Source organism: Numida meleagris, chromosome 5 (genome assembly GCF_002078875.1).
Source record: "Numida meleagris isolate 19003 breed g44 Domestic line chromosome 5, NumMel1.0, whole genome shotgun sequence".
NCBI lineage: Eukaryota > Metazoa > Chordata > Aves > Galliformes > Numididae > Numida > Numida meleagris.
In genome coordinates, this window is record NC_034413.1 from 15,653,876 (window position 1) to 15,677,203 (window position 23,328).

A 23,328-nucleotide genomic window follows, 5' to 3' on the forward strand; every position below is an offset into this window, starting at 1 on the left:
ATATATTTTCTAATCCATTAATAGATAGATAGATACCCACTGCAAAACTATGAATTTATGTTTAACCGCTGGGAATTTGGTCCAGTAGTCTTATCAACACTAAAAACACCACATATTAAAATCAAAATAAATTATTATGAAAGGATCTAGGAACCATAAGTCAGGATAAAGGACTAAACGCTCCACAGAAGAAGAAACGTTTTATAATTATTGTGAGGAGGTCGGTGACTTGAACAAAAGGTTTGCAAAACTTATGTTAGCACATCACATTCTAAATACCACAAAATATATTGGCTGCCAGCCTCGTCAGCCCACCACACTGCCCTGTGGAACACAATTCTGATTAAAGCAATTATCATTCCTAAGTTCTTTAATATATTTTACCTACTGTTTGTAAAGCCAACACCCAGCTGAAAATGGATTCTGAAACAATGAGGCAATAGCTAACATTAGGGGAATGGGGAGAAAAATCAAGATTTAAAATTCTTACCTTGAATTTGTCCTGTATTCTTCACAGTGATGGTTTATTGGAGATACTGCTGTAGAGCTGTCAGTTATGAGGATAGTTCAGAAATAGAACTCAGTAATCTTCATTTGCTATAATACGACAGTCTCATTGTAACAAAACAAACACACAGCAAAAGCAAGATCACCTCAAAATGTGATAAACAGTTCGGAGACATCGGAAGAAAAACTGAAACAGATGCAAAGTAATACATATTCCAAATCTGGAGGTATCTTGAACATCAAAGAACTCAATACTATATTAATATTTCCAGAAAATTTATTCATTTATCAACATAACCCAGTGTTTTCTCAGAAACACTTATACGTATATTCTATAATAAAAAATTGGAAGTTATATAATCAGAAATACTATAATACATGGTTTCAGGCAATTTTAAAATGACCTTGGTTGGTATCTTTTTACATTACTGATGTGACTGTACACTGTGGATCCCAAGCCCTGAGAACACGGGCTAGATGGCCTTGTACCTGTGTGAAAAACTGTTCTATTTACTGAATGCTCCTCTATTCAAACAAAAGCCTACTTGCATTCCTTTAATGACGAGTGGAAATTTCTTTCGACTCAACTTTGTCCATAATTAAGAAGCCATCTGAGCATAATTGATAGGTCCGTTTATGACAAGGATGATTCCTTTAAGTGTTTAGCAAAATCCAAGGTTTTGTGACTAACAGTCTTGCTTGTCTGTTGTTGTAGCTGTTCAGTTAGCTCCTCATTTAGAAATGAATTCACGTGAGAGAATGTGTCCTGAAAATAACAGAATATTAGCTGCATTAATAAACAAGTCCACTGTCAGAACTGTTTCACTTGGAAGTCACATGTCCAGCATGCCTTTAGATGATCATAGTTTTGGTGAGGATTTGTTTTGCTTTTAAAGGTTCTCTAGAAGCATACCTATTATTATATGTAGCCACAGCTTCCAGTTCTGAAGGAGCTTACACACTGCTTCCTGTTCAACACACCTTAAAAAAATAAACTAAGCATCTCAGATCCAAAGGCTACTGAAGGCAATAATGCAAGCAGTGGAGACTGTGAATCTGAGAAAGGAATGCCCTGACCCTGCCTTGAGATTCCATCTGGCTGGAGCCAGATGTGGAGATCTCTGCTCTTCCCTGGTGATGAAGGAAGGTCAGCTGAGGAAGGTCATCCATGTGATCTGTAAATCTGTTAAAGTTGTAACACCCGTGTAGCCAAGTACTTCATGCACTCAAAGACAAATGAGATCCCCTCTTTACTGGAGCACAGGAAAAAGAAAATTCCAATTCAGAGCTTCTGTCAGCAGGGAGAGGTGCTGACAGAGCGTGGCAGCATGACACACACAAACTTGAGGACACAGAGTAAAACTTAAGTGCTGCCAAAGATCGTTAAATGAGTCGAATAGCCACAGAGTAAGCAACACTGAAGCTAATTTCCCAGGTATTGCCATTATAACCACCTAAGACAGCTTGTTCTCTTATTTTCTTTCTCCTCTGTTTCTGCCTCCTCTACGCATTCCCTTATTCAAGCACTATCCATTCTCTCTCCTATCTGCTGTTCCCAGCCTCGGTCTGTCTGCTCACATCCCAGCAGGACAGAAACATCAGGCAGTCATTATCTAAGGACACACTAGCTAAGCAGAAGCTTACTAGCTAAGTACTAGCTAAGCTTTTCAGAAGTTGCTTCTCTAAAATGGAAGAAAAAGTTGCTCAGGGCTTTAACAGACACACTGAGTTAAAAATTGGAGGCACTGACAAGGTTAATAAAGTTTTCATTAGGAAGAAAGAGAATGTTACCACTATTTAAAGGATGCAGCACTCACGGAACAATTAATGGAGGTTGGCATCTGGAACACATCTAGTGCTCAAGAGCTAAAAAGTGTTCACCCCTTCCTCCTCTTCATACACTGGCTCTTTGTTCAAATTTACACTTCAAAGCTATAAACTGACACTTATGGGGATCAGTGTCCTACATACTGAACCAAAGGCTCTGGGAATCTGGCTGTCCTGCCAACTACCAACACTGGGGAAAGACAGCTGGCTTTTTATTACTGCTTTTTAAACAAACGTTAGTTTATAATTACAGAAATGGATAAGAAATCTGCACTGAACAACTGCAAAGAGCAAAAGTTAAGTAAAACAAATACCACATCCATCTTGCTATGTTAACTGACGCTATGGAAGAGGAACTATTCATACAGCTTTTCTTCCTTCTGTTATAAGTCAGCGCTACCTTATGCCAGTTAAAAAATATTTGACTGAGAAAGTATACAAACCAGAAAGCCAAACTGAGAGTGCTAATGTCTGTGCATAGCAAATAAAGCTTAAATTGGTACATGCAGTGGTCAAAAAAGAACATGGAGTTACCTTTCGTCTGGGTGTTACTGACGGAACGGGAGGATTGAAGGTCATTCCTCTCATATTGAATGCCTCAAAAAGCTCTGTAGCAGGCCTATAGCAAGACCACAATTTTTGCAGTGAAAGAAAAATGCATTACATACCCTTCAAAATAATATACCGCCAAAGAGCCATTTATCCCCAACACCATTCACACCCACTCAACATGCCTTAAGTGAACTCTTCAGAGTAATGAACATCAACTAGAAAAGATCATACGTGTGAAATAGAGCTAGTAAAAGCCAGTGAAACGTGTCTAAATACTCAGCAGCAGAAGAAGAAATGGGAGACAAAAAAACCATTCTGTTGGCCTGCCACAGTTCCAAGCAGTCATTGCTTGACCTGCATTCAACTCCAGCATTGAAAAAAAAATGAAAAGTAGATAAAGTTATCGAGCCAATACAATCTAGCTAAATTCCAACAGGATTCCAAGTTCCTTATTGCAGGGTTTTTATGGAAAAAAACTAAGAAGCCATTGGAGAACGGGTAAGACCATCACATGAAAAACAATGGTTAAAATACAGCAAACAGTAGACAGGAGTCTGTGATCGGTTTTTGCCATGTGTGAAAGAAGCTCTGAGTTTCCACAAGGTCTGTGCCAGGATCCATGGTTTTCAACATACTCAAAGAAGACCCAGAGAAGATGGTGAATACCAAGTCATCTGTGCTACTAAGAATGAACTGTTCACTGAGAATTGCAGGTAGGCTGTATGACATAGCCAGTAAAATGACAAATGAAATTCAGCATGGAAAAAAAGAGCTAGAGAAAAACAACCTAAACTTCACACAAAAAACAACACGTTCTGAGCACTATCTCTATATGACAAGATCTCTTTACTACAGATACTGTCATCAGACTGACCTCAACACCCTGTGGAGTTGGAAAGAGAGAGAACAGAACAGAAAGACTGTTACATCAGCTGTGTGGTTCACAGATCACCCACAACTCAAATACTGCATTTGGTCTCCTCATCTTGAAATGCTTTAACTGAGTTCAGGAGCAGGAAACAAAGATGATGAAACATATGGAGATGTTCAAGAAACGTTTAGATATAGCGTTGGGAGACATGGTTTGGTGGGATTGTTGGTGGTAGGTGGATGGTTGGACTAGGTGATCTTGTAGGTCTTTTCCAACCCAGCTCATTCTATGATTCTATGATTCTATATGCAACAGCTCCTGTCTGGGCCAGATCCCATCAGCCAAGAGAAGAGATGGGAGGCAGAGGGACAAAATTAAGGACATCTACAAAGTCACACGAAACACAGAAAGTGGCTGTTGGAACAGACTGTTCACTTCATCTCCCAGAGCAAGAACCGAGGACCATTAAATGATGCGTGCTAGTAGCAGGTTCAAAACAAAAGGTGGCTCCTAACTAATAAGCTGTGGACTCGCAGAACCCATATCAAACAATGCAGCATTTTCAAAATTTACACTTTGGCTCAAGGGACTTGGAACACTTTTGAAAAGTCAAAAAAAAAAAAAAAAGAAGTCAGAGGCTAGGAGGTGTCTCAGGCCTTATAAGCTTGGTCCTTTTTTTACTCTTCCTGATGCACCTGTTTCCAGCCACTGCTGAAGACAGGACAGTGAATTAGACAGATCCTTAGTGTGAACCAGGATGGCTGTTCTTATATTCTAATATATTCTGGACCTTACGCTACAGTTTGGTTTCCAGTTTACACTGGAGAGCTGCAGTTCAATGACTGTAAAAAAGCAGCCAACTTTCTGTAGCAACCAAAGAACAAAGAAAGTGAGTTTTGAACAACAGAACCTATTTTTAGGTATTCCTTTAACACAGTATGAGCAACTGCTATTTTGCTAATACACTACTTTTACAAATAGATAGCTTTGATAGCTCACCTTCGGCTCAAATCAAGTGACAGAGCTCCTGATCCCTCAGCTGGCGCTCCAACAGCAAGGTGAGCTGCAAATTTCTGCACTGTTGGATGATAGTGTCTCTGAAAGAAAGGAAGGAAAAAGGCATGTGAGTGAGGGATAATGGTAATGTATTTACCCATGGATTCTCCCATTAGTTTGATTCCAATAAGATGTAAGTATCTGCATCTGATTTGGACAGAAAAAATAAGCATCGCCAAAATCAGTCTGTTTCTAAGGTTAAGTGAATGAGAGCACCTACTCGTACATTTATTCACTAGGAGTTGTGATGCTGTGAGCAAAATTCTTTGCTCTAAAGAATTTTCTAACTCCTTCTCCCAGAACACGAGAACAAGGGCAGAGGAAGTCCTCTGCAAGCCCCAAACCATAAACACTGCCTGGAATGACAGATCGAGGTGTAAGGTGCTCCCTGCAGAAGGACTAGACCATCTGGGATCTTAACAGATGGAAAGAGCTTCAAAAGGAGTCTTATCAGGCAGCCTGCAGTAAGACTCAGTGTGGTACTATCTATAGGTGGTGTGTATCACCCTCTTTAGAGCTTATTCCTCCCTACACCACTGTGCTGTTGTTTCTCTGTGTAGGGTATAGGCTCAGCACATGTGAGCTGAATTTGACTGATGAGCCTGAAGAACTCTGCTCTGTATTTGGTAGCAGGTATTTACTGCTCACCTTTCTAAATTATTCAGCTATTCACCAACCTGCAGTAAATGCAGCTCCCACAGAGCTGTGTTCTGGGCATTGCAGTGTTCTGGTTCATCTAGTTCTGGGAGATAAACTCCACTGCCTTGAGATTCGTTGTCTAGTAAGAGATCCATCTTTGGGAATGTCTGCAAGACAAAGAGAAAGACTGAGTTGTTTATATTATACATCCGACTATAGCACAGTTAACTTATGTCCAGGATTCAATTCATGATATTCAACCTCAGATGCATTTAAGGATACTCTGTCTTCCTCATTCTTGTGTAAGACTCTTCAATATATTTTGTATAAAATCAATTTGACAAAAAAATCAATAACCTTTAACCAGTAAGCTAAAAAATCCAACAAGCAAAACTTACCTGCATTAATATCCTGTTTGTTGCCAAGATCCCAATGCTGGAGTGTGGAAGAACATGAAGAGCAAGAGTGGAAAGCCTCTTCATGAAAGCAAGAGCTCGCTGCTGGGAAACTTGCTTTCTCCGCTTGGCAAGCATGACATCCAGGCACTGCAGCACAATCTCTATGTCATCATTGGTACCGCCTGAAAAGCAAAGTTTCATACAAAGAGTAAGTAATCATGACCAGGAACATAAAACTAAATATTCTGCTACTAACTGTGCACTGGAACCTGAGGAATAGCATGAAAGCCCAAAAGGTTCAAACACAGCACTAATGTGACCCAGGCATAACCACTCACCCATTTTTGTTAAAGACAGTCTGACTTCAAACAGAAAAAACGTATTGTTGCTTCTGTGTTCCAAGAAAAATTCCAAAAATTAGAAGTATGCATTTCAAATCTACGCGGACTCGTCTTTTAAAAATAGTTAAAAATAACTAGTTTGCTAACACTGAATTAATGCTACGATACCAAACGAGCAGACTAAACATTATCTAGCTAGACAGTGAAAATAAGAATCTGGACTCACCTGCATGTAGGCTGAACAGTGTCTTGTAAAGATGTGTGTAAAATTTCATTGGATCAATATTAAGAACATCACCTATAAATTAATGGAGTAAATATATTTAATTGTGATTATGTTAATGAAATGATTCTACACGCAAGGTGTTTGTTGTTTTTTTTTTTGAAGATTTCTCACCTTGTCCAGAGAGTATTTGAAAAGCACTGAGAATGCAGTGAAGACTCTCCCGATAGCTTAAGTCCTGTAAATACAAAACTGATTGAGTACCCAAAAGTTAAGTTTAAGAAAATTCGACAACTAAGCTCTACTTACATCAGAAGCGATGAGAGAATGAAGAACAATCAACAGGTCATCAAAGAATTCCACATTTATGAGGTGGGCAAACCTTGAATCAAAGAGATTTTTAAGCTATAAGCATCCCCTGTAAATTTAGCTCCAAGCATTTTGACTTACAAAACCCACACCTTAAAGCGGTGCTAAATCAAATGCTAAGCATCTTACACAGGGAATTCAGCCCCCAGCTGATAATTCTCAGCTTCCCTGTAGCACTACAAACGTGCTCAGGATCTTCAGGAAGCAATCAGACAAAGTAACGCAATCACACCACACCCGCTGGGTATGCATCATATCAATGCTGTTGATTTCACATTACATTGAAATGTTTGTAGAAGTAGTCAAGTACGTCAGCATAAAAAATAAAAGAACTTCAACGCATTTGTCAGTCTTTTCTCATTGCTTACGAGAGTCACACAGCCCTTCAGCAGTTTATGCCTTTTCTGATACACACAAAAGAAGGTCCATCGTGTTCTTACTTTGCGAGACCTTCCAGCACAGCCGGCAAAAGCGGAGACTTCTGAGCTCTCTTCAAGATTCTGAAGTACGTTAAGAATACAATATTCAAGGTCTCTGTGTGCTGATGGGAAGAAAACAAAGTAAAATATGTAAGCATGGAAAACAGACATTTCTTGTTCACTTAGAACTCCATTAAAAATGTGCCTAGTACTAGTACTGTAATATTACTATGTTGTACCATAGCATTAAATTATATTAACACATTTTTAAGTGCAAACATCAGTGACAGCACGCTGGAACTGGGCAGCAAAACCTACTGGTGAGGTAATAGACATGACAGGAGATCTTCAGGAAAGCGTGGAGCACGTTTTCCTTGCCTCCCTCCAAAGAGATCAAGGCAGCAGAAAAAGCCTCACTGCCAGCCCAGCTGTCACACCTCCTCTCTGTCCAAGTTTGCACTTAGGCTGTCCAAATCAGTCCTGGCACTGCCATTTGTGCTCTTCTTATGCTGCTCTCCTGCCCCCTACTCTGTCCCTTTACACTCTCCTAGCTAAATAGCCTCTTCTGTTCAGTTCAAGCTAGTCACACTCCTCCCTTGCCAAAAAGCAACTCTGTGAAACTGGTAAAAGCCATTACCTAGTGCCATCTGCAACAGGAACAGGGCACCTGGAGGACATGCATCAATGGATTCAACTAACTTTCTGTGCAGACAACAAAAGGAAACATGAATAGCTAAGCTGGCTTTCCTGGGTACATTGAGAGGGCTCTACTTAAAACCAAGACCTCTGGCACAGGCAAAATGTTTGTCTGCTGCTGACAGTATCTAGAGGTGTGAAATGCTGACAGTTTGGGTTAGCAGGGAGACTCTTGGTTACAAAAGGATTAGGAGCTGCTACTTAGCATAAATGGGAAAATCATTTCTAAATTACTTACCAGCTTCAGTTTTTTTTCTTTACTTTCCGAAGCTTCCGCTTCCAGGAGTTCTCTTTCTAGCTTCTCTTCTGCTTTCTTCCACTGAAAACATACAGTTGATTTTAAGTAAACAAATATTCCAGCAGAGTAAATGTTTCCAACCAGCCTGGATACCCAGGTTCCAAAGATACGCAGTGAACAAACCTTCCAAATCAACAATTCATGCTTGGTAAGTTGCTCACGTCATCCTGTGATGCTACAGGGCAACCAGTGCAGGTATATTCCTTCTCAATAGAAACAACTGATTGCATATGTTACCAACACCCAAAAGGCACAAGTCATTACCTTTCTTTGCATTCTTGAAAGATTTTTTCTTTTCTCTTTGAAAGTCATGAACTTTTTCTTTGGTGCAATGTCTTCCGCATCTTTTTTTAATTCTACTTCCTTAATTCTTAAGTGAAGAAAAACTTTTAACACCTATGGGAAAATAAAATAAATGAAATGAAAGGTGATCAACACAAGATGAACGGAAAGGCTAAGAAATCCTGAATTCCATACTAGTTAGTGAGTTTTGTTGCTCACAGATTCTTACGTTTACTCTCATGTTCCTTCCCATCTGTATCTCTGCTCACAGTTCCTTCCTCAGCAATGTTAATTTTTATCCATCTCTCCACCTGTCTCTCTCACTTTGATTCTTCCTGGCTGACATAACCCGTGTCTCTGTTGAGGTCCGCTCTTCTGCTCCCAGTGTCTTTCCCCTGCCCTCATCTCTCTTTCTAACTTTCTGGCTCAGCCCATTTCTAAACTTCCTGGGTGTTCCAACAGTGATGAAATCCTGCTTGTATATAGCCAGCAGCTGCACTAACGCTAGCTTTCAGATTTTTTTAAACTATCTAAGATGAAAATGGTGAAGTATAACGGAAGGACTCTTACCTCAGGTCTGACGTTGTAATTTCTGCCCTTCACAAGGCCAGAAATGACCTTAACTACACCAAGGGAAGCAAAGCCCAACTTGTCTTGCTTAAAGAGCTTCTTAACTGCCTCACAGCACAGTTCAGAGATCTGAAAGGTGAATCCAAACAAATGACAACAGCTAACTGATAATACTGATGGTATTTACTAATCAGAAAGCAGTCGCAGCTTGTAAAATAGTGAAAAGATATGGCCACAAGATGTGGATACTGGAATAATGCTCAGAAATAAATTATTTTTCATGCAAAACAAGAACTCTTCCCAATCAGAAAATCACTTACTGTTTTTGATGTATCATTCATGAGAGGAACAATGAGAACAATAATGTTATTGTGGAAGTTGAAGTGGGGTAGGGCCACAAGCAGCTCGCACAGACACTTCACTGCAATCTCTGCTAGGCCTTTATATGCTTTTAATGAGACGACATTGCTTTTCTTCAACTTCCTCTGTTTCCAATCTGTGCAAAACAATATTGTTAGTAATTACTTTCAAGATGTACAGGAGCTTCTACACAGTTACAATTTTAGTTACTGAAGTCATTCTTCTACAATTATATGAAATACTACTTACATAAAAGATGGGTATGGTTAGCACTCAATAAGTAAACTGTGATCCTGAAAACAACTTTGCATTTACTGTAGAAAAGTGTTCACTGTACCTTTAATTGTTTGTTCCAGATTTTCCAAGTAGAATTTATACTGGCTCACAAGGCCTTCTTCAAATTCTCTCAGTTTCTGAGTTTCTTTTTTAACCTGTGAACATCACACAAGCAAAGTATTATTTGGAAATCAAAAGTAGTCAGTGGTGCAAAAAAAAAAAATAATTAAAACATAGATACCTAAGAAATGTTTTCCTTCTAGACAGACATTACTAGAAGTGTATTAAAAATAAAATATATCTGCTTATTACTAGATATGCTCTTGTGCTTAGAGGACCTTTCCCAACTAGGCCTATTTCATTTATAGGGACTAAAGTGAAATTTAGATCTAGCTGTTATTTTAGAGCCATGGCTCTTACAAAAACTGCTTACAAACAACTTCCAGAATCATAGAATGGCTTGGGTTGGAAGGGATCACCTAGTTCCAACCTCCCCGCCATGGGCTGGCTGCCAACCACTAAGTCAGGCACCAGATCAGGCTGCCCAGGGCCCCTTCCAATCCGACCTTGAACACCTCCAGGAATACAGTAAAACAAAAAGAAACTACTCTGTAAATTCAGCACGTCACAGTAATTTTTGTGCCAGTGAGGTGACAATGCCGTTCAATTTGTTTTCTTTCCAGTTCCCTCAGCGCGACAAAAACCATCGTCTTATTCCAAGGTTTATGATGAAAGTCACCCACTCAGGTACGGTATGCTACTTCAATATACTTCTGCCTTCCTCTATTACCATCAGCATGTCACCTGCTTACTGAAGGAATGATGCAAGAATTAAGGTTCAAATCAAACACCTCTGTTCCAAAACTGTCACAGTTTCACAACTTCCCTAAGTACTTGTGTATTTGCCACGCTTTGTTCTAAACCAGAAATTCATATTAAAAAACAGTATTTGGCATGATCTAACAAATCTGAATGACTCAGAAAACTATAGAGGAATGTGATATTTCACCTTGGTAGCCTTTTCTGCTTCAGTAAGAGGCCGAATTTTGTAAGAAGGAGCGATATCTTTGAATACTTCCATCAGAGAAACCATGACCAACTTTCGAACAATCACAGCAACATTAGGATCCTGTTCCATCAGCATGGCACGCAACTCCTTCAACTTTTTAATCTGATTAAGAAAAGAGACTGATAAAATCAGCTGCAGATCACCCTCCAAACCAAAAAGCAATCAACTGAGCTCTACTTAGCATTGTACAAGGAATCAAGAAATGCCGGATGAGCCATCAAAATTTTATCTTGGGAATGTTAAAACTACGATGCCATTCTAAAATTACATAGCAGGATAGCAAATCACTAGTGCATGCTGAAACATTGAGAATTTCTATACACATCTCTGAAATCAGAGCTGAAACAGGGGTTATGCATAAGGAGCAAGACAGTTTGGATAGGAAACACCACAGACAACATTATTCCTGCAGTTACTCCTGAACAGAGCCAACACAGTCACCTGGACCTTCACATGCTTCAAATCCTTTGCATAATCCTATAGCAGCAGTTTCACTGCTTGCAGTCCTCCGAGAGCGATACAATACTGGTGCTTGCCCTTGTTCTACTGATGTATTTTTCTGCTTTTGCTACGACTTGGTCACTTCAGATCTTAATTTACTGACTTGCTGCACAACACAGGCACAGACACATGCATGTTAAATAAATGCTACCTACGTTGTTTTCTGGGTCAGAGAGAATGGCAGACGCTAAGGCAGCAATGTGCATCTTCCTTTCTTGCAGCTTTATTTTCCTTTGGGCAGCCATTTCCTCAGGAGTGAGAACAGGTGGGGGTTCTTCATTAAAGTCTAGCACGGTGTGTAAGAGTTAAAGAGGAGAGTCACTGGGGAAGCCACTAACAAATACCATACTGTAAATCGCAGTTCTAGACACTGCACTTCAGCTGGGTGATAACCCCACTCAACAATACCATGTGCAGTTCCACAGTAGAAGCAGCTTTAAGAACGAACCTGCTAGAGCTTGTACTAACCCAGAGCTTGACTCCTCTTCCATGTTAGAATCTTATGCTTGCAAAAATAAATGAACTAAAATCTTTTTGAATCTTTAAATATTATTCCCCAAGCACAGTGATAACATATAAATTCAACACACGACCCCAGCTGTGCCAAGAAATTGCAGTGCCCTACAATTTGCAGCACGTTTTTTCACCGATCACTTTTTCTTTCAAAAATACAATTCACGTATTTGCGTTTTCTGTGTCTTAAAGAAAGAGTGATTCTGAAGCCAGCTGTGGAAATCTGTTCCCCAAGGTCCTGGGATCCTAACATATAAGAAAGTAAACTCTAACTCACTGTTATGCTTTGGGGGGAACATGATAATCAACACCCTAAAAAAAATTCACTTAAATTACAAACATCCTTAGGGAACAGCAACGGACTCCTCAGACCCATCAGTGAATTGGAAAAAAGAAAAAGAAATGAACATGATGCTTTATTACCTTCTGCTACCTCCATTTCTTCTGTATCTTCCTCTTCATCCTCTGCAACATCAGGAACTGCAAAAACAGCCTAGGGTCAAGCCTGTAATAAACACTGAGAAATTTTGAAAGAACAAGTTATACACATCTTGGATACTACTCTGATTGCAAAATCTGTGTCTTACCTGGCTTTTCTATGGTTTGAGGAATAATGCCACCCTTGTCTTTGATAGGGAGCAGATGGATGAGCTCTTTTTCTGGTTCAGTGTTTATGCGTCTTGGTACCTTCTCGTATTTTTCAATTACACTGTCACGTTTTCGTTTCTTGATGTGAACAGGTTCACTGAGAAAATACAAGGCAAACAAAATCAATTAACCATCTAATTAGACATGAACCATGCATGCCAGTACATTAGCTGGATTAGGTGCCCACACTTAGAAAAACAAATGACGGCTGATCATAAGCAGCAGAATGTTGGAGCCTATTCACTGTGACAGCACCAGTCACCAATCAATGAAACAATGTCAGTATGGATCTATATAGGATTTTTGAACTCAAGACAATGTAGCGCTTCCCATCTCTTTTTTTGAGGAAATTTAAATGTGAAATGAGCAAAGACAAAATGAGATTTATTTAATCTAGCAGGTCAGCCAGCTTGATTGGTAAATATTGAAACATTCCCATGAGTCTAAACATACTCATGCAACAGTGACCAAAAAAAAGTTACAATTTGTACCCTCTTGTAGCACAGGAACAACTACAAGGTATGTTATCGGTTCAGCTCATTCATAAATTAAAAGCCAGGGATGATGAATCATGTTTTGAAGGAAGCAATGCAGTCTTTTTTACTAGGAACGCTGTTTTTGGTCTTGTAAATGACAGAATTTCAACTACTGATCTGTGATGGACTCCGAAAGCCATGTGTTCAGAGACTAGCAGGCTTCAGCAAGGAAGACCACTGTTATTAGTCGTTTCATATCACACAGCCACCCTAAAAAAACCACTGTCAGATCAGCACCAGCCTCTGCCCCATTGTCCTTGTGTAGATCAAACATTTCCTGTGTGCTCAAATCCTACTCAACAAGCACAGGATCTCTCCAGCTGTTATTATCTGCTGAGCACAAAGAAAATACAGCCGTTATTCACAAGTCTGGGTCATTTGGGGCATCTGGAAACCATAATGCTAGCTGCTCCCATTCATGCAGCAGTAACCTACCCAGAGGCCCTTCCAAGTAAGACAACAACGAACAAATCAGATGAATTTTGTAAGGTAAACATCCTTTGGAAATAAAATTTCTGTCCTAAAATACTAACAAATTTGGAAAAGAATACGTAAAATACAGAAATGCAAAACAGAAACTATTAGGATCTCAGCACATCCTCTCTCTCATGTAGACCAGACTGTTCTCTCTCTTTACCACTGCATGAGCAGCTGCCCTGACACAGCTGAGGCTCACTGAAAACTTCACCCTGAGCAGTTCTGCCATGAAGGACTACACCAGCAAGCAAGCAGGACTGGGACCCTTGTGTACAGGTTGATATTTTATTTAGCTTGAGGAACGCTACTTGTCTCACAGCCATGGACCTCACAGGAGTGAACACTGCAGAAACAGTATCATGAAGGGTAGCAGAGCCCATGAACAAACTGATATACATCAATACATTAACACTGAAGGTACCAACAGACTAAGAAAACACTAAACTGGAACTGCAAAGAAACACCAGACTGAAAGTGACCTCCTGATAAAGGTATTACATTACATGTAAGCCAAACAAAGCTGAAATACTACAAAAAGTAGACAACACAAGAACACTCACTTAGAAGAAATATCTCTGGTTAGAAATGATGCTTTTCGAGCCAAATCTTCCATTAATTTCAAGTCATCTTCATCCATCATGTCCAATGGAAGTGCTTCATCTTCCTCTTCTTCCTCCCGTTTTTCAGCTATTTCAGAGATAACATGCAGAAATTAAGATGCTGTACGTATACTCAAACTTGCAAACCTAATGCTACCTACACCTGAGACACCTTACTTCAACTTTGACCTCATCAACCTTCAAGCACATGTTCATGTTTTCCAGAAAACGGCCCCTTTATTGCAACAGTCAGTAACAACTACAGCAAACGCATCTCTACCACCTCCAGCCATCAGATCCTGTAGCCAGAAGGGCTGCGTATTCCATTTTTCATAACTTCCCTTTCTTTCCTTTACACAAGAACAGTGATTATCTGTGCACAACAGTATGTGAAATGTAGTTTTGTTTAAACAATTCTATAATGTAAAACAGCAGAATATTAGTAACAGTCCCATCACTTCTCTTGAAAAACAGCTTTGAGCAAACACTTACCAACGTGTTTCTTCTTGTAATCCTCCAGTGGAAAAGGCTTTTTACAGACAGCATCTCTGACAGCCTGCCTTAGCTTCTTTTGTTCTTTCCGATACTTCTTAGCAGCACTCTGCTGCTTGTACTGTTTATTCTTTAATTTGTTGTCAAGTTTTATTTTACTAGTTCTCAGTAACTTGCGAAAGCTTGGGACACGCTTTGTGTTTTTTCTCTGGGGAACAAACAGAAAATTCCACGTAACTGACACGTTCAAACCTTTCACAAAATTTATTTCTGTTGGTTCTGATCTCATTAAGTTTATTTTTCCTATCTGTGCTGAACAACTTGTATGAACATACCAGAAGAATCAGAGAATGGCTTGGGATGGGAGGGCCTCAAGGATCGCAGAACTCAAACCCCGTGCCATGGGCTGGTGTCCCCACCAGGTCAGGGCCCAGGGCCCCATCCAACCTGGTCCTCAGAGCCTCCAAGGATGGGCACCCACAGCTCTCTGGGCAACAGTGCCAGGACCTCACCTCCCTCCTGAGTACAGAATTTCCTCCTAACACCCAAGCTAAACTTCCCCTCCTTTAGTTTAAAGCCATCCCCCTTGTTCTGTCATTACCAGACCGTGTAAAAAGTCGCATCCCCGCCTGTTTATGAGCTCCCTTCAAGTACGGGAAGGCCTGTGGCAGCACGGAGCTGGGCACAGCAGCTGGGTACGCCGACAGGTGCCTCGAGAACTCAGGTGCGCCCGTCAGCGCGGGCCCCTATGCCAAAAAAGCCAAAACGCCGCGGCGGTCGGGATGGGAAGGAACGCAGAAAATCACCTCAGAGCCGCGCCTGGCTCTCCCAGGGCAGCCGCGCTGCCTGCTCTAGTTACGCTGTTCTACCTCAATCCTGCAACGCTTTGCCGCTTCCTACAGCACGCGACAAACCTCAGCGGCGGGCCGCGGCCGCAGGAGAAGACAGGCCCCAGCCCCGCACCCCCACGCCACCGCGCCCAACCCCAGCCGCCCCCCAGCGCCCTACCGGCTTCATGGCGACGGCCCCACGCGCCCTGCGCCGGCGACGGAAGCGCCGTCCAGAGGCGGGGCCGGCTCCTCCCTCTCGCGCCGCCGCGCCCACAGCGCCCCCTGGCGGCCCGGCCACGCTGGGACAGGCTGAGGAAATTCGAATGAGGAGGACGCGTGGTTAGGGCTGCCGCGCTGCATCCTCACCGCACCCAACGACGAAGCGAGGGAGGGGGAGATTTGTTTTTTTAACGAAAATATACTCCGGAAACGCTAGACTGCATTTCTGCTGTAAGTTTTATTTACACAGGAATTGTTACTAGTGGTCTTAAAGGAAGGCTTCACCCTTCTATTTACAGTTATATACAGATTTATACTTGAAAAGTAAGAAAACTGTACAAGATAACGCAAAAATATAAGACAAATTGGATCCAATTAAAGTAGTGAATACATAAGTTAAGAAAAAATCTGACATTTAGGTTTCAAATTGTAATGTTATGAGTAGTATAATATGTAGTTTTAAACCAGATAGCAACGTAATTACACCACACTAAATCTTCACCCCAATTATGTAGACTCCGCTTTAAACACCAGACAACTGAGAGCCTCCCGCACTTAAAAATACATAATAATGGTAATTTGGACTTGATTTCCACAGAGGGACCAGTTACAAAAACCCACATGTAAGGAATTTATTTACAGTAAATATTAGCAAAAAATGGACCAAAGAGTGCAAGTGCTCCTCACCTGCAGTGCTATCCATTTTAGATTTCCAACCCCCACAATCATGAATGAAGTTGTGGTACAGTATCTTAGAGAATAGGAAGCGTTAAAAACAGCCACTGTGACACATACAGCATGACCTCATTTCTCACAGCTAAATGATGTTAAAGAATTAAGAATTGCTAAACCATATGCTTTTCAGCTTTCAGTATTGCACACTAATAAGAGAGTTTCAAGAAATATTCTGTCTGCATTATTCCGAAGCGTCTGCATGACTCTCAAGTGTTAAAAACCAACACAAACACTGCAGATAGCTTTGTCAGTTTGTAGTGTTTACCATTACACACTAGTGTATCTTAGCTAACAATGGCTCAATAAAATAAAACTTCTGGTGGCAAAACCCTTTCACAGAATACCCACCCCATTTTTAAGAAGCTGCACAACCAGTACACCAAAGCAAATGCTTAACACCACTCATTTTGAAAGCTGTACATCTGAAAATAACAGCCCTGGTCTTACCACTGTTTAAAGTTTACAAGATTTTTGCTCTAACAGATTTGGGCACAATACTTCTACAGTTCCTGAGTTAATTACATTTGCCCAGACTGAAGAATGAAGCTGCAACTTAAAAAAAAAACCAAGTAAATAAGACAAAACCCTTTCCCAAAATTGTAACCATCTAGCACATACACATACCAAACAACCTTATTTGGTCCTCAATACTTTTAAATGGTTCATTTTGGAGGTAATATTTGTACCAAAGCATTTGGTTTGGATAGCAGTTTTGGAGCCTTTCAGATTCAGCATTTCCCTCATCCCCCCCAAAAAAGTGCCTTTGTGGTATTTGTAAAAAAAAGTTATGCCTCAAAATTTTCTTTTAAAGTACCAACAGAAGTCACTAGAAATGTTTATTGCATTGAGCTGATTCTTTTAAAGTATTAAATATGAACTCCCCTACTTCTCAGTTTCATAGGTTTTAGTATTCTGTGTGAAAACAAATCTTCCCATGAAAAAAGCTAATACTGGCAAAAGGGCGAAGATTTCATCAGTCCATTACTCCGCTGAGAGCTGTATCATTTTTCTCTCACTTTTCACACTTTTCTATAGTGATTTTCCACATAAAAGTGATGAGAGAAGTCCTTCGTCATCAAGTGGTTTTCCACATTTTCAATTGACCTCAACATTACAATGATTAGCTTTTCAGTGCTGGGCTATGGTTCTTGTCCCCTTCTTTGTTGTCCTTCATAAGCGAGGCAAACACCTGGAAACACAAATTTAATAAATATAGAAAAGCTCATCTTACAAAAAATTTAACCACAACAGTATTAGCATGGAAATAAGTTTCTAAAATGAGACACTAGAAAGGAAGAGTCAATTAACTCTAAATACTTACAAATTCTAGAAGGTTTTTTTCCTCCATCTTAGGAAACAACTCAAAAAATGATTAGGAAAAACTGACCTCATGGATACGGGAAGATACAATGAGGTAAACATTTCACAAGTCCTCCTTTACTTTCCAGCTATTCCTCATATCTCAGCTGGCATGATGAGTTGAGCCAAGAACACAAGCCAGTTTTTCTGCTAAACCTGACTACTTGTACTTAGCTGTAGGTTTCAGCAGCAGCAGTTCCAGTTATTTGTAATACAGGTATTTTCCATCAGAACTACAAGGAGTTACAGTAGAGGGAAGGGAAGCTGGGCAATTATTTTAAAGGCCCCGCTACAAGGCTGTATGAAGAGATTTTTGTTTCCCTTCTTATTCAGTTGGGTATTATTACAGTTCACTTTAGACTATATTGGGGTCAGTTTCAAATAGAAGTTGGTTTAAATGTTCATATTTCTATGGCACACCATTTTATACTAAAAGCTACTGATTCTTTAGCAACTATTTTATTGCTACCCAAATTAATATACAGTGCTGGTTTTCCAAGAGGAGGGAAAAATGTAATTATCTCAGTGACAAAAATTGAGATTCTCCTTGAATACACAATCAAGATGCATCTCCCATCAGAGGCAAGTCTAAAAAAAAAAATGTCCCATGATCAGCATTACCTATTGCTTAGAAGTCAGACTCGTAGCATAGTCACTAAAAGAAGTGCCCCATGTACGTACGTGCTGGCATGAGCATGTTTTCATATGTATATACATGAAACTCACCTGTGCCCATTTTTTGTTACTATTCTGCATCTGAATAGCTGCAATACAACTAAAAAGTTTTTCTGATGTAATATCTTCTGGAAGTTTTGTTAGAAACTGTGCTATATGAATAAAGTCCATCTGTAGGAGAATATCTTCATATAACCGAAGGATTCCTAATCCTGTCCTAAACAAAAATTCTTCCCCATCTCTACAGAAAACATCCCAGACACGACAGGCCAGATCAAGTGGCAATGACTTGCTGTAGAGTGTAAAAATCCTGCAATTGAGAAAAAAAGCAGAGTTATAACTTAATCTATTACAGAAACATTAAAGTACAGCCTCCTTTAAATCTCAATTAAATTAGCTAAGAGAGCAGATACTTACTCCAAGCATTCCTACTTGTCTGTATTTCACATACAGAAACATTTCCACATTTTCAAGTCAGAATTGCTATTCCAAAACCAATCTCTTTCCATGCTACAGGAAATCCTCTATTTGAAAGCCACCTCCTTTAGGAAGCTATAGCTAGAGAGGTTACAAACATCTTTGGACTCAAATGGGGTATCATATACAAATAAGAACTTAAGTCACAAAGCTCAAAAGTGTAGAACTTAACCCTTTCCATTATTTATACCATGCAGTCTAACAGCTCTGTTCATCAATTGATTTTAAACTAAATCTAAAGCTAGAAATACCTCAGCAGAAGGCTACATTCCACTGCTACAAACATAGTTACTGGATTTTCAGTGCAACTTATTTCAAATTTATATTCATGTTAAAAATCACTAAATCATAGAAAGTCTAAAGATAGTCAGTGTTTTGCTTTCAAAAGACAAAGTCCAATTGTGTTTATTATTAAAAAAATCTATTTTAAGAAGGCATTCATAATACATGGGCATAGAATCCAGTCTGCTCTAGACACCATATTGTACAACCTCACTCAAATTTGTAGTGGCTCCTTTGATATAAAGCACAGTATTCTGTTCTGCCATTATTTCTAGTGCAAAGTGGTTCAGGAACCATGGAACACTCCTTTCCAACAGCTATCACAACTGCTTCTACTCTCCCTTCATAAGAGGGGCTCTTAATGTCTCAAGGCCATCTTTGGAACACATGCAGGAATAACAATCTTCATTTCTCACAGATAATCCGAAGCAGAGTTATTCTAGGACTTAGTACTGCAGCACTACTGCACAACGTAGATATCCGTCTAAACTCTGGGCTGCACCACACTCCTGGCTCAGTGCTGTTATTGTATAATCTGAGCTCCTGCTAAGACTTCCCACTTATTGGAAAATTGCATCTTACAGCAGATTACATCAGAAGTTCTTCATTCCCAAGTACTTGGATGGTGTGCCATTTTTGTATTATTTATTTCTCCCTAATTCAATTAACATTATTTGAATATTCTAGCCCATATAAATAATGATATATGAACTTTACAGACACTTTGGAAGAGACATTCAATATTTGGCAGCACTATGCACACTTGAAAGATGCCTGCATTACTGGCTTCCATTACAGACAAAATAGTTTGGTACTTTCAAATATTCATTACTTCAAAATACTCGTATTTCCAAGTTTACCCTTTCCTGTACTACATGCTGTATTTCATCCATCCTCTACTTTCAGGAGTCTATTCCTATACTCTTACTTTCTTCAGCAGCTGATTTTGTTCGTTTTATCAATTCACTTGCAATCAGTCATAGACAAGTACAATGTAGTAGCCTCCTCTCCCCTACTTATGTTATGCGTAACTGACTCACATCCGACAAGTGAGTAAAAGCCCAAACTACAGCAAAATGCAAAGTGTTACAGCACTTTAACATTAGGTTTGCTATGTTCTCTGAACTCACCAGTCTATCAAATATATGTCTGGAGTGAGACTGTATGATTTGAAATGAAGAAACAATTTGGGAAGATTTTCTTCAAAGAATACTTCAAAGGCTGCAAAGTATTTCAGCATCTGCAGAAATAGTAACGCACTTCATAAGCAGTCATTTAAAGAAAGCTGGGTCACAAAATAAATCCCACCAAGACTTGAGGATCTCAGTATAGCACAATATGACTTCCTAGGATAAGGAAGACAATTAAGTGTTTCTAGAGGAAAAGTCAAAACGGGAGAACATGTTCTATGGATTAGTATCAGGTATTCCCAATTTTGTTACCACAGGTTAGAGTTCTCTGTTATTCAAGAGGACAATAGGAAGTCATCAATAAGCCAAATATGCTTCAAGTCAAAAGAATGCTAAGGTTCAAAACCAGAAAACTATATGCATACCATGCTGTGATCCACACGGAAAAAGGCCAGCTGGCATGGCTTGTTTAGAAGGTTAGCAAAGGCAATGAAAGCATCTGCCTCTTCCAGATTGAGAATGAGCACAGCAGCAATGAAGGACATCCCTTGTACCTTCAAGTGGGAAAAGCATCAGGCAAACATAGGTGAGTAAGCTCAGTACACCTTTGGAAATGCAAATACTTTACAGCCTGCAGTACATCAAACACCATTACATATAATTTCCAGATGAACAAAAGCAACGTGGATAAATAATTTCTATACATGCAGCTAATTAGATTTCAACATGAATGTTTCTTCAGATGAAGGTTTTAGGTGCATGATAGAAGTTCCTCGGGTCTTGTAATCATGAAACCTCCCAGAACCTGGAATGCAAGAAAATGAAAACCGCACAGGCTGGAAACAAGACACAACTTGGCTTTAACTTCATTGTTAAGCTGTGAGAAAAGCAGACATGAGGAAAAATCTCACATATGGGACAGTTTAGACCCAGGCAGATACACTGGAATTGAAACAAAATTCTCTTTTAGAACAGTCAAGATGTATCTTCCCCGTTGCCAAACGGTATTTGTTCACATACATAAAATTACTTTCAAGTGGTTAGCTATAGGTTTTTACATTTTTGTGATTACTTTCTTTAAAAAACACTTCATTCTGCAGTAAGTGGAGACTATCATTCATGTACTTAAGCGATAATCTGAATATTCATTATACTAAAAATAAATTTACCATTTTCAGCTGCAATTATGATAATTCTGCTGTTTCTAGGCATTTATGCTGCCTGCTCCTCATTTTAAAAATGCACTTAATATTTTAACCATCTAGGGAAGAAAGTATTGATATGCGTCAGAAACAGTCCAGCAGCTTTCCACTTTTTGTGATATGGGTGGGTGCAGATAAGGCTAAACTTACTGTCACATTAACATTAAAAGTGTGATCAGAAATATTCAGAATAGCTGCAGTTGTATTATTTTTTCCTAGGGAGAAAGCGAAGACCCATCCATGAAAAATTACTTCTTTGCCCTTTAAAACTCCACCCTGGAACAAGCAATCTCAGAATCTGCAGAGTCTGTAATCTCATTTAAAGATTACGGTCTCCAAAAAATGATTTCACAGATGACAGAATTAAAAACACTTACACATGAAAGTCAGCTAGATATTGATGCAGAGTAGTAAGCGTATCTAACAGAGAGGAAAACACACCCTGGGCTAAATAACGTGCTGTTGCATGGATTAGTCTCAAGTTCTTTAGCTCAAAAGCAATTACAACTTGTGAAAAACGTTCCTAGGATCCCTCCAAGGCAAAAAATAAGAATAGCATTTGTTATTCAGCTGCCTTTGTAGGCTGATACCGTTCAGATTTTTAAAATTATTTTATTATTATTATTTTTTACATATTTAAGTTTTTGCTGCAAACAATCTTATCCTCATTAGACTCAGATGGAGCAATTAGCCTTTGATAGGAAAACCAATATGGAGTTGCTGGATTTTAAGGATGTGACCTACTACGAGGGCATCACTATGGAAATGGCAGCAGTGGGAACATGAGGATAGAACAGGCTGAGTGCTCCCTGGAAGGCTGCTGGCAGTTTTTTTTTTTCTAGATACTCTGAGTCTGTCAGAGTTAGAATGCCTTGTGAACATATCAGTTTAAAAACAGTTCCTTGTGCAAACCAAACAGTATTCTCATCTGTAACATCAATATATTTTTGGCTATTTTATTAACTCTAAGAATTATCAGCATTGTAACTACCAAATAAGTAAGTGCCAAGGTTTAAATTTTTTTTGAGGTTCTATAGCATGAAGTTTAGAGAAACTATTTTTCTAATGGGCAAATATTTTAAGCACATCTGCTAAGCTATAAACATTTTAGAATACTTACATATCCCACATCGGGTCTATAACACGTATATGCTCCTAAAACACTATGCAGGAGATCATGATAGGGACCACCCTAATTCAAGGGGAGAGAAGATAAGGGAAAAAGAGCTTTTCAAAACCAGTTTATAAATATAGGTAGGTATCCAGCCAGTATAGTAAGACAAAAGTGAGTTTGTGATTTACTGCTTTGTTCACATGCACAATAACACCAGTTTTTACCCTATGCATTACCTTGCATGGTTTTGAGATGCTAAGGGAAAAGTTGTAAACTGGTAATGCAATAGGTACATAACAGAAAATGAAGATATCTGGTACACAAACAGGGTTGGCTTTTCCTTTTGAGACACGGGATATTTTAATTCTTGGTAACACAAGTTACCATAATACAATAATGCAAATTATTTTATACATACGTGTATGCGTATATCTGTATAAAAATTATAAAACCTGAAAATGTGCACTAAAATGCATCTGGATTTCTGTAGAAGCCATGAGAATATTCACGGTTTGGCATGTAAATAATTTCATTAAACAGTAATAGGAACCGCAGGCATTTTCCAGGAGAAAAAAAACCTTATTAGTCCTTCACTTACAAGCATTTACAAAACCACTCTAACACAGTGAGCATCCTAATTTAATCTAATCAGAAAAGGCATGACTCCTTAGGACCAAGTAATTTTACTTTTGTTGTTTTACACAAAGAGCTTCTGAAAACCTTCCCATACTTGCTAGCTAGGTTACTCTTCTTGTTTAACTATTCAGATATTTAAAGTTATAGCTA

The 23,328-nt window shown here is 39.3% G+C and overlaps 2 protein-coding genes across 3 annotated transcripts in view; both read right to left on the minus strand.

The window, feature by feature from the left end:
- On the minus strand, positions 767–15,616 carry NOC3L (NOC3 like DNA replication regulator). Its single transcript, XM_021397676.1, has 21 exons — positions 15,528–15,616; positions 14,520–14,727; positions 13,989–14,115; positions 12,355–12,512; positions 12,191–12,247; positions 11,410–11,540; positions 10,694–10,855; positions 9,746–9,839; positions 9,369–9,544; positions 9,049–9,177; positions 8,461–8,592; positions 8,137–8,217; positions 7,224–7,324; positions 6,724–6,796; positions 6,589–6,652; positions 6,418–6,489; positions 5,851–6,032; positions 5,491–5,619; positions 4,757–4,854; positions 2,869–2,953; positions 767–1,273 (listed from the first exon to the last, which is right to left on the minus strand). Exons 1-21 carry the CDS (start codon positions 15,534–15,536, stop codon positions 1,142–1,144), a joined length of 2,400 nt encoding a protein of 799 aa, XP_021253351.1. The 5' UTR covers positions 15,537–15,616; the 3' UTR covers positions 767–1,141.
- Positions 15,788–23,328, minus strand: part of TBC1D12 (TBC1 domain family member 12) — a gene marked incomplete at its 5' end in the record, with an annotated part of 37,215 nt that continues 29,674 nt past the window's right edge. For both annotated transcript variants that reach the window (XM_021397675.1, XM_021397674.1), the window contains 5 exon segments: positions 15,788–17,492; positions 18,389–18,647; positions 20,227–20,336; positions 20,652–20,780; positions 22,549–22,620. In XM_021397675.1, the coding sequence (XP_021253350.1) occupies positions 17,424–17,492; positions 18,389–18,647; positions 20,227–20,336; positions 20,652–20,780; positions 22,549–22,620 (639 nt within the window). In that variant the 3' untranslated portion in view covers positions 15,788–17,423.

Coding starts and splice junctions, on each gene's coding strand:
- NOC3L (XM_021397676.1), bottom strand. Junction 10,856..11,409: donor TCTCTGACCCAGAAAACAAC/GTAGGTAGCATT, acceptor TTTCTTAATCAG/ATTAAAAAGTTGAAGGAGTT. Junction 5,620..5,850: donor CAAACAGGATATTAATGCAG/GTAAGTTTTGCT, acceptor TTTGTCTTGCAG/ACATTCCCAAAGATGGATCT.